Source organism: Lucilia cuprina, chromosome 3 (genome assembly GCF_022045245.1).
Source record: "Lucilia cuprina isolate Lc7/37 chromosome 3, ASM2204524v1, whole genome shotgun sequence".
Classification (NCBI taxonomy): Eukaryota; Metazoa; Arthropoda; class Insecta; order Diptera; family Calliphoridae; genus Lucilia; species Lucilia cuprina.
This window is the reverse complement of record NC_060951.1, coordinates 56584546-56596802: the sequence shown is the minus strand read 5'-3', so window position 1 is coordinate 56596802 and position 12257 is coordinate 56584546. Positions and strand designations below refer to the sequence as shown.

General features: G+C 31.1%; 2 protein-coding genes across 5 annotated transcripts; one reads left to right on the top strand and one right to left on the bottom strand.

The window, feature by feature from the left end:
* Nucleotides 1-486: 486 nt before the first annotated feature.
* LOC111675238 lies at nucleotides 487-3997 on the bottom strand. Of its 2 annotated transcripts, none has more exons than XM_046946826.1 (5): nucleotides 3982-3997; nucleotides 3210-3249; nucleotides 2983-3145; nucleotides 1900-1989; nucleotides 487-1815 (listed from the first exon to the last, which is right to left on the bottom strand). In XM_046946826.1, exons 2-5 carry the CDS (start codon nucleotides 3214-3216, stop codon nucleotides 762-764), a joined length of 1314 nt encoding a protein of 437 aa, XP_046802782.1. In that variant the 5' UTR covers nucleotides 3217-3249; nucleotides 3982-3997; the 3' UTR covers nucleotides 487-761. The 2 variants fall into 2 exon arrangements, with proteins under 2 accessions (XP_046802782.1, XP_023291734.2); XM_023435966.2 differs by lacking the exon at nucleotides 3982-3997 and adding an exon at nucleotides 3722-3966.
* A 552-nt stretch (nucleotides 3998-4549) lies between these two features.
* Nucleotides 4550-11727, top strand: LOC111675239 (chromosome-associated kinesin KIF4A). 3 transcript variants are annotated; one of them, XM_023435967.2, is made up of 8 exons: nucleotides 4554-4953; nucleotides 5020-5722; nucleotides 5949-6100; nucleotides 6214-7573; nucleotides 7741-8476; nucleotides 10107-10256; nucleotides 10349-10872; nucleotides 10937-11727. In XM_023435967.2, exons 2-8 carry the CDS (start codon nucleotides 5052-5054, stop codon nucleotides 10992-10994), a joined length of 3651 nt encoding a protein of 1216 aa, XP_023291735.2. In that variant the 5' UTR covers nucleotides 4554-4953; nucleotides 5020-5051; the 3' UTR covers nucleotides 10995-11727. The 3 variants fall into 3 exon arrangements, with proteins under 3 accessions (XP_046802424.1, XP_046802423.1, XP_023291735.2); XM_046946468.1 differs by lacking the exons at nucleotides 10349-10872; nucleotides 10937-11727 and adding an exon at nucleotides 8658-8705 and having other exon boundaries at nucleotides 4550-4953; nucleotides 10107-10244; XM_046946467.1 differs by lacking the exon at nucleotides 10937-11727 and having other exon boundaries at nucleotides 4551-4953; nucleotides 10332-10746.
* Nucleotides 11728-12257: the final 530 nt, after the last annotated feature.

The window sequence follows — 12257 nt, the reverse complement described above, 5'->3', positions numbered from 1 at the left end:
AACCTTTGACAGATGTTTATGAACAAAGTAACAAGTCAACAGAACCAGTTCCAAAGGAAAAAGTTACGATTTCAATAGCAAGCTAAAACGTTTACATTCTTGACCTAAAGCTAATTGTAATAAAAAAACTTTCTAGTGATAAAAGCAAATTTTTCCTTTTTTTAAAACTTTGTCAAATATTTTTCTAAGAAATAAATTTAGAAAATTATTTAAGAAAGTTTTGAGTTTAAGATTTATAAAACTTAAAAACTTTATCAAATATTTTTTATAAAAAATATATAAAAATACTTAAGAAAGTTTTTTTGTTGAATCTACTTCTAGATTTTCAAAAGTTAAGACCTATTTTGTATCAAATAATTAATAACTTAAAAACTTTGTCAAATATTTCTGTAAAAAAAAAAATACAAAAATTTTTAAGAAAGTTTTTTTGTTAAATCTACTTTCTTTTTTAACAAAAATGCATGCAAAAATTCCACCTTTCCATGGAACATTTATTAAAAATGTGTATGGAAATGAAGTTGTTTTCAAAAGTTAGTTTCAAAAGAATACAACAGTATTTCCCTTTAAATCAACACAATTTTCTTAAAACTCATAAAACAAACTCGTGAGTTTTCTTTTCATAACAAAAGAACTGTTCCTTTCTAAAATAAACCCAGAAAAAATATAAAACAAGCAGAGAGAAAAGAAAACTTGTTAAAAAGGGGGGAGGGGTCTATAATAAGAAAATATTAATAATAATAAAAAAAAAAAGATCTTTAAAATCAAAGTCTTAAACTACGTGCTGCACTACGCTTAGGCGTAGGTGCAGTGGGTGAATTATTTAAACGTTTCAAACCCGAGGCGGATTGAAACAAAGATCGTGGTTTTCGTTTAGGTGTAGCCGGCGGGGTATGTGTAAATTTCGTAGGTGTACGCATATGTGATACTGATAACGTTTCCAAAGAGCCCTCTTCGTCCTCATTAAAAGGATCATCTGTGGTGCCCAATAAAGTACCAGTTGTGGTAACTGTATGTGGTTCTATAAGTACCGGTTCGTGTAGAACACTTTCTACTACCATTTCTTCAGAGTATTCGGGTTCTATTTGTGTAACTACATTATCATTATCTTCATTGGGTTCAGTCATTGAGAATTGTGTCATAAGATTACGTTTGGTAATTGTAGGTGTAGGATTACATGATTCATAAATGATTAGAGCAAATTGTAATTGATTATCTTCTAATTTGCGACGATAAGATATACGCAGGTGTGTTTCCAATTGATTGCAATCACGCCAGAGAGCACTACGTTGACGTGATGTTGTTGCACTACGATTGCGCATAATACCCTTGACTTCTATATACCTTAAAGGGGTATATAAAGCCTCCATTGTTTCTAAATCATCGTCTTCACTGGATGAATCATCTAGTAAGGTACGTATACCTTTATAATCCTTACTCACCCGTTTACTGGTAGAGGGTGCAGTGGGTAAACGTCTTAAATAGCTAAAACGTCCTGAATGTGTACGTTTTAGAGATCTCACCGGTTTATTCAATTCTTCAACTGTTGCTTGTTCTATCTGAACTACCTCCTTCTCCTCCTCGTTAGGTTTTTCTTCCTTTGTAGCGCTAGCTGGTGGCGTTAAGTCTTCGATTAATGTACTAGTACATTTTTCCGGAGTTTTTCTTTGATTATTTATAATGGCAGCAGCAAATTCCGAGGTTTCAGGCAACTCATTATCTTCTACATCACTATCGGCATAGGATTTTAAAGGTACCATATCTGGTACACGATTTATAGGATGTACTAGATCAATAGGTTTAGTAGATATGATTTTGCTAAAAATCATTAATTAATTTTGATTTTATTGTTATTTTTTTTTTTTCATTTATAAGAGTTTTTATTTGTTTTAGAAAACTTACGTGCGCATGTGACTGGTTTTGGTTTCGATGGGAGCACATTTGTGAGGTTCCAAAAATTCGGTGTGATCAAAATTATTGTGTATTTCATGTCTGCACGAATAACAGATATAAAATATTGTTTATTATTTATTTGAATTATAAGATGTTGTTAAATTGTTAGTTTGTTTCCCTTAAAAGTTAATTGCATGAAAAAATAGTTAGGTATTGAACACTTTATGTTCCCATTTATATTGTATTGATTTCACATCAACCCCTATTTGATAAATCTGTTTTATTTACAAAGGTGGTATTAGAACATATTCTTTCTTTATCGAAATTTAAGCAGGAGTGGAAAGTCATTAAAGATAAATAATTATCAAGCTGATAAGGGTACATTATCAAAAATTTGTCCTTTTAAGTGTGATCCTCCAAAAAAAATTTAATATAGCTGATTTATTCAATACATTTTTCAGCTGCTTTTACAAGTACTTCTGAAAAGTTTATATATCTTCCCTTTTGACAGTATTTTATACGAAAGGAACGATCTTGTAAGGTAAAGTCCAATAACATACATATTTCTTTAAATGACAAAAGTTTAAAAAGTTCGGAAATAGCTGATATTAAGTAAGATTGCTTTGTTGAACAAAGTTTGTTCGACAATGAGGAATGAAACTTCAGGTAAAACGCAATTGAAATTTAAAGCAAAAACTCACATTATAAAGGTCATAAAATACTCAAATGGTTTCATCCTTCTTAGAATTGACTCTTACAATTTTATTAAAGAACGAATAATTGTTCATAATAGATATTCTATGTAACTGCGCAAAATTCATAATGTTACTAGTATTCTATTGAAAGAACTGCAGTTTATGACTGTAATATACACAAACCTATTTTGACATCAATGTTATGCATCTCTACCTTTAATTAACCACTTTTTTAACAACATTTTTACATAATTTCATCACAAAATGAAAAATTCTTGTCGGACCATAAAAACACAGTTTCTTCTTCAATTAACTAAAAACAAACTCTCATAAACCTTAATAACAACTTCTCAATTATAAAATTATTAAATATTAAGATTCCTTCATCATGACCTACCTTAAATAATCATGAATTTTGTTAGCTCCACGTATGGTGCGGCCATACCAATCGATTACACTATTTGGAGCGAGAAAATATTTAAATTCAATGCTATTCTGTTGAAACAACTCCAAATATTTATTCAACACCTCACGAACTTCAGCAGGAGTTTGTTGTTGAGCTAAAAATGGACAAAAATATAAAATAAATTATCTTTCTTAACAAAATAAATGAAAAAAACTAACCTTCCATGTTGATAAAATTTCTTTCATAAGAAAATTCCGGCTGCGGTTGAGAGAGGAGAATTGTAAAAAAAACACATAAATATATATTTAAATAAACCGATAATTAGTTATAAAGATTATTAAAAGAAATATTTCTTATATTAAGGGCTTTATAAATATATTTATTTCGTTTTTATTTATAGTTTTCTATAAAAAATATGTAATGCAGCTGCCAACACTTCATTCACAAGCAAAAACACAATAAGAAATAAATGTCTGTCAATGCGACGTGATGTCAAAATTTAAGAGAAGCAATGAAAACAAAATGTCAACATTACAAAAAAAACACCCTTATTTTTTAAAACAAAAAAAACTTAATGATTTCTATTTAAACAAATTTGCTATTTAGTTAATTAAAACATGTTCAAAAAGCCCATCAAATAATTTAGTATAATTTTGTTTTCATAATTTAATTTAAAATTTAATAAAAAAACGTTAAATTTAAAATTCTATTGTTTACTTTTTCTCTTTACCTTTTTCTAATATTCTCTTTGAAGTTCCCCTTTAACAACACACTCTCTCTCACACACACACACGTCTACAATTTTCACAAAAAAAGTATTTTCATAAAACAAAATTTTCTTTGTAGATTTTTACAAGGAAATTTTGTATTCCACTTTGAAACTTTTTAATCTTATTTTAGCGTATTATCTTAATTCACTATTTCTGTTGATAGTTTCAGGAAATAGTAGCTTATTATTTGGTAATTTTGGAAAATTTGTAGGAAAACTACCTGAATACAAGAAAAATGCGAGAAGAATGTGTATTGTCAAACAGTGACAAAAAATGGCGCGTCATTATGTCAAATTTATATTTAAATGGAACTCTAGCGGCGGGTAGTGTTACTAAAAGACAGTGTTGTTTTTTCGTAGAACAATTTTGATTTGGTTAGTTTAGCGGCCTAATAAAAAATAAAGTTGAGGGGAATGTATATATGTATATTACATTGAATCCACCATCGGGCTCGTTGTGTGGTCTTTTACCAGTGCCTGCTGTCTTACAGAATAAAGCACTATGATTTTTCCAGAATATGAAATATATTTTGTGTGTTATATTTCAGATATTTCCGAAAATTTGGTTCGTAAGAGGGATTTTTGTAGTATTATTCATATATCAAAATATTTGGTAAATTTTCTCTAAAAGTAAAAAGTTTGGTACTTTTTTACAAAATCGACATATTTTTGCCGGTAAAAAACGGCTTAAGGCCGATAAGCCATCGCCGCCGACAAATTTTTTTATAATTCAGACGCCGCCGAAAAAAAGTGATCGGCTTGTTTCTCTGGCGCAAACAACCACCATTTTTCATTTGAATTTAAACGGTTTAATAAAAATTTGTGTAAGCACTTCAACGAAAAAAGAAAAACCGTGTTGAATAGACAAAAATAGCAACAAAAGAAAAGAACGTAGGAAAATTCCTTTGCTTGCTTGTTAATTCAAGGAAAATTATTAAGGAAAATCCGCGTTTTGACAAATTATCATTTATTAATGTGTTTTTAATTTACCTGCTTTTCTGCCAAATGTTTGTATAAAAGTTTGTTACTGTTGAGAATTTATTGTCATTTGTAACTTTTGATTGTCACCAAACGAATCGTCTTCATTTTTTCCTAACGCACACACAAAAACAGCAGCAGCCACAGAATAAGAGAAAAAAGAAAAATCACCAGACAAACGACTAAACGAATATAAAGGTTTTAGAGATAAAAATGTAAGTGAAAGTGAAATTTTAAAAAAAACTATTGATTTGTTTAAATATAAAATCAATTCTTTTCAGTGCCAAAACTATTATAAATCTACAAGACAACTATGGGTGATTTGGAAAGTGTAAGGGTGGCTCTAAGAGTACGCCCTTTGGTGCCTTCTGAACAGGCTCGCGGCTGTCAGGTGGCTGTGGAGAAAATGGACGGAGCTAATCAGGTGTTGGTCAACAATACCGATGCCTTCTCCTTTAATTTCGTATTCGATTGGCGTGACACACAAGAGCAGGTGTATAATTTGTCAGTGTCTGATATGTTAGATAAGTTATTCTCCGGTTTTAATGCCACTATCTTGGCCTATGGCCAGACTGGCTCTGGCAAGACTCACACTATGGGTACGGCTTTTGATGGTGCATTAGATGAGAATGTTGGTGTTATACCACGCGCCATGCATGATATTTTCGAAAGAATTAAAAAACTTTCCGATGAGTTTGAGTTTGTTATAAAGTGTTCATTTATGGAGTTGTATCAGGAACAGTTATACGATTTGCTGTCGGAGAAGTCACGCGAGGAAAGTGTCATTGATATGCGTGAAGATCGTAATGGTATTTTAATGGTGGGCTTAACGGAAAAGGAAGTGTTTACGGCTAAAGAAACTACCGATTGTTTGGTGAAGGGTTCAACGGGCCGAGCTGTGGCTTCAACCGCTATGAATCAACAATCTTCCAGATCTCATGCAATTTTTACGGTTACATTGCAGGCCACAAAAAAGGATGAAAGGTAAAGTTGTTTTTTTTTTTTTGTCGTCTATACAGCATCCTTTGTTATTTTAGCCAAACGTAGACATTGAGGTTAAGTGTTTTGTTTATTTCATCCTACAACACTATAGTAAGAAGAAAAACTTTAATTAAAGGAATATAACCTGGAACGTTATTCTTAAACCTGTCAAACAAACAACGTCTTGACTTTATTTTAATAATGTTTTTTTGTGTATTTTCTATTGCAGTCGGGCAGTTACTACTTCTAAGTTTCATTTGGTGGATTTGGCCGGTTCGGAACGTTCGAAAAAGACCGGTGCTACAGGTGACCGTTTCAAGGAAGGCGTTAAAATCAATCAAGGTCTCTTGGCTTTAGGCAATGTAATATCAGCCTTGGGAGGTTAGTATTTTATAAATATTACCATTTTTTCCAAATTTTATATATTTTTGAAAGAGTCAGGATTCCAAAGAAAAACATCTTATTTTAAAACATTAAACATTGAATCTTTTCAGATGGCAAAGGTGCTGGATTTGTACGTTATCGTGACTCAAAACTAACTAGACTGCTGCAGGACTCATTGGGTGGCAATTCTGTTACCCTTATGATAGCATGTGTCTCACCGGCCGATTACAATGTTGCCGAAACACTAAGTACTCTACGCTATGCCGATCGAGCACGTAAAATTAAAAACAAACCCATTGTTAATCAAGATCCTCACGCTGCCGAAATCAATCGTCTTAAAGGTATCATACAGAAATTACGAGTAGAATTGCTAACCAAGGGTGGTGCTATGACATCCTCCTTAACACAAGATTTGGAAACTGTAGGACCTGTAGCTCCCCTAATGACTACGTCAATGCCCACAATTATGCCCTCCGAGGAGCAAAATCGTAAATATAAAGAATTACAAGAAAAATATCGCACTTTACAAAAACAATGGCAAATGACTTTGCATGATGTGACGGAGCATGAAATGAGAGCTCATATAGCGGAAGCAGCCCATGAGAATCTTAAACAAAAGGCAGGAGAAATGAAAAGTTTCGTAACAGAATTATCTAAAATCAAGGAAACACCTTTGTATGAAGAAAAACTCGAGGAGACCGTTATGCACATAAGTAAATTGGTAGAAGGTCTTGATGAAGAATTGTGTAGAGCAGAAACAGAAATAATGGATCACAAACGTCGTTCCTCGGCCAGCACTACCGATCACTGTGAAGATGAAGACAATAATGTAAATGTCTCCGAGATGCAAGCCATTATGCAAGAACGCACCGAAGCTTTTACCAGCAAACAAATGGAAATCAATGAGCAATTGCGTCGCATTAATCGGGAGCTAAATCTCAAAGAACAGCTGCAACAACGTATAACAGGCAATTTTAGTAAATTCTCTACTCTAGATGATGACATTGAAGAGAAATTTAAAGAATGCGAACAAAAGATACAAGAACTTGAAGCTGAAAAGTCAGAACTTCTCGATAAATTACGTCATGTTAAAGAGAATGCTTCCGCTAAATTGGCCGAAGAAAGACGTAAACGTTTGCAGACCTTGGAGCAAGAAATTTCCGAAATGAAACGTAAAAATACCCAACAAGCAAAATTGTTAAAAATACGCGAAAAGGAAACGCAAAAAATTAAAAATCTAAGCAGTGAAATACAAGCCATGAAAGAATCCAAGGTAAAGCTGGTGCGTGCTATGCGTTCGGAGGCGGAAAATTTCAGACAATTTAAAATGATGCGCGAAAAAGAGTTGATGCAATTGAAAAATAAAGATCGTAAAATGCAAAATGAAATGGCCCGCAAAGAGGCCTTGCACAATAAACAACGTAATGTGTTAAAGCGTAAATGTGAAGAAGCCATGGCCATTAATAAGAGGTAAGTTATTGCTTATATTATTTTTCCAAGATTTTTGTTACCTTTGCAGTGTGTTGTTGTGTGAATCTTGACTGATTGATGTGTTTGTCTCTCCCTCTCTAACTAACCACTCCTTTCCTCCCACTCACTTCCCCAACTACCATTGTACTCTGTTTTTACTCTACTAGACTGAAAGATGCTCTTGAAAGACAAAAGGTGGCCCAAACTCAACGGCAAAAGATGCAATCCTCTAAAGATGCTACGGCTGCCTCAGTGAAAATTGATCAGGTTATTGCCTGTGTTGAACGCGAACTAGAGGTAATTATATCCCTTATTGATGCTGAACGTACACTTGAACAATTAATGGATGACCGTGGCATAATTAGCAGTCGACTTGGAGAATTAAAACAGCAACAACCACCCCCCGAGCCCCAATCACCAGCCGGTATGGAAATTGCCAACTTGGAGGAAGAACTCGAAATGCGAAACGCCCAAATTTCCGACCTCCAGCAGAAGGTATGCGCTAACGATATCGACACCCTTATCAAGTCACTCGGCGACAACGTTCATAGCTTAGCCGAGGCACGGGCTGTGTTCAAGTATCTGTTGAAATCTTTGGTCGACATGAGACGTGAACATTCACAACTCTGTGATGAGCTGCGATCACAGATCTCTACGGCCGAAGAGAAGTCAAATGAGGCAGCCAAAACATTGCAACAAATGAAACTTGAACATGAACAGGCCATAGCGGAATATGAAGAAAAGATATCGGTAGCGCTGACGCCCGAACAGGAACAACGTTTGAAGTTACAAGAGGAGCAAGAGAAAAAGATTGAATCACTTATGATTGAACTGGAGAATTACAAACAATTGCGTGAGAATGCTACAAACAATAATAAGAAAAAGGGAAAAACTACGACCAAGGTGAGTGTAAAATGTTATTTATAAAATCGAGAGGTTTGCTACCTGGTTATTAAATTTTAGTTAAAATATTAAGAATTTTAAGGATTTCTTTTAACTATAGCGGTAATAGTTTATGTTTTAATATATTTTTGTTCTTGTTGTTGTCTTATCTCTTTTGTAAATGTTTGCTATTGGTCTATAGCTTTTATCGGCTTTAACTAAGTTTTCTGATATAATACGATGAATAGATGTGAGTATAACTTTTTTTAGTGTCTTCAGTTTTTCTTTCATTGTTTTCTTTGCATTTACATGTTTTTTTGACAATTTTTCATTTGTTTTGTTCATATACATTCATACATTTATTGTTTAACTGGATTTATACCTGTTGGCTTATTACATGGTTTATCCCTTATTTTAAACGATTTGTTACGGGAAAATAGATTAAGAAATTTTAATAGATTTAAAATATTTAGAGGAAGTTTTTTTTGCAAACTTTTTTAATTTTTAACTGATAAAGGTTCTATGGGGGAGAATAAGTGTTGTGACTGAAATATTTTGATTTTTACTAAAATTTTTGTGAATTTTTGATTTTTTCTAAAATTTTTGTAAATTTTTGATTTTTTCTAAAATTTTTGTAAATTTTCGAATTTAACCAAAATTTTTTGAATTTTTAAATTTCACACAATTTTTTATTTTTAATTTTCACACAAAATTTCATCAAATTCAAAATTTACGTGAATTTCTAATTTTCATTACAGTTTTTAGGAATTTTTAATTTTTTATCAAAATTTTTGTAAATTTTTAAATTTTTCGAATTTAAACAAAAATTTTTGAAAATTTCCAAATTTAAAAAAAAATTATGTGAATTTCTAAATTCCATTAAATTTTTTACGAATTATTAATATTTATTAAAATTTTTGTGAATTTTTGATTTTTACTAAAATTTTTGCAAATTTTCGAATTTAAACAAAAAGTTTTGAAAATTTTCAAATTTTAAACATTTTTTTTTTTAAATTTCACCCAAAATTTCATCAAATTCAAAATTAATGTGAATTTCTAATTTTCATTACAGTTTTTAAGAATTTTTAAATTTTTATCAAGATTTTTCTAAATTTAAATTTTTCGAATTTAAACAAAAATTTTGGAAAATTTCCAAATTTTAAACAATTTTTTTGTGAATTTTTAAATTTTACACATTTTTTTTGGTGAATTTTTACATTTTACCAAAACTTCATCAAAATAAATTTGAATTACTAAATTTCATTAAATTTTTTAAAAATTTTACAAAATTGTGAATTTTTAAAATTTTTTCATCCAAATTTTTTGTAAATTTTTAAATTTCAGCAATTTTTTTTACAAAATTCTGTTAGTATTAAAATTATAATACTTTTTTTTTGAAATATAGAAATTTCCCCAGAATTTATGTAAATTTCGAAATTTGACCAACATTTTTGTGAATTTTGTTCATTTAATTGTGAATTGAAATTTCATCTAAATTTTTCTAAATATCCAAATTTTTTATTTTTATTTAAATACTCAAAAAAAAAACATTTTATGAAAAGCTTTATATTCCATAAAAATCCCAAAACGTTTCCACATGAATTTTATAATTTCTAAAAACAATCAATTTTTTTCTTTCTCTATCTCGCAGAAAATTTCCCCCGCCATTAAAACCGAACCCATGGACGAAGAAGAAGTTGAGGAAGAAGAAGACTTTACCGAAAGCGAAGAAGAAGATTTTGATGAATCCGAAGATGATCCTGATTGGATTAAAACACCCATGGTTCGGAAACGTCCAAATGTAAGTAGAAAAATAAAAACAACAACAACAACAAACACTTTACCATTTTCGAATAATGGGGTAAACAAAAAAAAGATACGTCTTGATTTTAGAACATGCGTCGTCGAACCTCCCAAACCTCACAAAACTCCCTCACACAGTCCTACATCTCCCATAGTATGGATGAGGACAATGGCCTCAGACAACAGATCACCTTTGACACCACTGATACAGGAACATTTAGACAAATTGCAAACACATCTGGCAAGGGTAAGCACCAGCGGAAGTCCAAGGGCTGCAAATGCCGTGGTGACTGCGGAAAGAAACGTTGCGGATGTAATTCGATCAATCAGAAATGTACGGTAAGCTGTAGCTGTACGGATAAATGTAAAAATCGTGCAACACCGACGACCACCAATCAAAAATCGGACGATGATGAGAATGAAGATATTGCCATTAAGGAGGAAGCGAATGATGTGACTAGCGAAACATCTGATGCGGAAAATCAATTTAAATCACCGCAAAAAATTAAAAATCATAATAAAACTACAACAAAGGAAATTAATGCTGAAGAAACATTCTTAACAACACATTCAACTATCAATGCCTCAACATTTTTAACACCCAAAATGGCCAGGTAAGTTAAATTGCTTTAATTTTATTTTATAGTTTGTCCTATATAAAACATTTATATATTTTAGATTATCTACCATAAATTTTGATACTGCTACCGCCAAAAAGAAATTCTTTAATGATTAACTACTCTACTACTCCTATAGTGTGCCTCAAACTTATAAAAATCTTTTTATTAACTCTTTATCTACCGTTTAAACGTTTTGTTTATTTAAGTTGTATGTTTTTTACATGAATTTTAATTCAAATTACTTTTAAATAATTTTACATGTGTTAAACTTAATTAAAATTTTATTTATATATAAACTTAACTAAAAAAAGCAACAAACATGATTGCAATGAAAACAAAATCATTGCATAGTAAAACCTGATTTCTTAAAATGTAAAGAAAAGCCTCAATCTTTATAAGACTGCTAACTAACCGTCTAAACATTATTTTCAAATATATCCCCCTCAAAAGCAGTCTTTTTCTTAACATCGTTTTTTTTTTCATTTATTATTATTTCAAGTTCATTTATCATTTGTGTTTTAACATTTTCATTTAATTTTCATGTCATTTTTTTTTGTAAAATTTTTCAACATTTATATTTTAAAAACATTTTTTTTGCGTTTTTTTATGTTTTACTACTTACTAATTTATATTTATGTATTTATCTCAAATTAAGTATAGTTTCGAATAAGTTTTTCTTTACTTTTAAATTTGTTTCTATGGCTGCGTCTTATTATTCCTTAATACTACTTAAATGATTTAAAAAAAAGTAACTAACTTCAATGGTTTGTAAATTATTTGTGTTTTGTGAAAATCACTCTTACTCTCTTGTAAGAAAATTTAAATATAAATTATTTTCTAAAGAAAAAAGCAATCATTGTTTTTTTATTTAATAAATGGGGTACAGAACGTAAAAGTCATCACAATAGATATCGTGGAATATTCCAAGAATGGAACTCAAATTGAGCAAGAACTGGTCTAGAACTGATTTGGAATTGAACTAAAACTAAACTAGAACTGTACTAGTTAGTTTGAAAGGAGGATGTACACATATACATCAAATCTGAATAAATACACCTAGACCTCTAGTGGATCCTTTGTGAGGTCCTTAACCAGTGCCTCAGGTGGTAATCGAACCCACCACCTCCGATCTACCACACTAAACTAGAACTGACCTAGAACAGGAGTAGAACTGAGCTAGAACTGAACTAGAACTGAACTAGAACTGAACTAGAACTGAACTAGAACTGAACTAAAACTGAACTATAACTAAACTAGAACTGAAATAGAACTAAACTAGAACTTAACTAGAACTTAACTAGAACTGAACTAGAACTGAACTGAACAAGAACTGAACTAGAAATGATTTATAACTGAACCAGAACTGAACTAAAACTGAA

What these genes read in the sequence shown, in the direction of transcription:
- LOC111675238 (XM_046946826.1), bottom strand. An exon ending in AAAATTCATGATTATTTAAG is followed by an intron (nt 1,990 to 2,982) that starts GTAGGTCATGAT and finishes TTATTCGTGCAG; the next exon opens with ACATGAAATACACAATAATT. An exon ending in AAAACCAGTCACATGCGCAC is followed by an intron (nt 1,816 to 1,899) that starts GTAAGTTTTCTA and finishes AATGATTTTTAG; the next exon opens with CAAAATCATATCTACTAAAC.
- LOC111675239 (XM_023435967.2), top strand. Translation starts at nt 5,052, where the DNA reads ATGGGTGATTTGGAAAGTGTAAGGGTGGCTCTAAGAGTACGCCCTTTG. An exon ending in GCCACAAAAAAGGATGAAAG is followed by an intron (nt 5,723 to 5,948) that starts GTAAAGTTGTTT and finishes TTTCTATTGCAG; the next exon opens with TCGGGCAGTTACTACTTCTA. An exon ending in AGGGAAAAACTACGACCAAG is followed by an intron (nt 8,477 to 10,106) that starts GTGAGTGTAAAA and finishes TCTATCTCGCAG; the next exon opens with AAAATTTCCCCCGCCATTAA.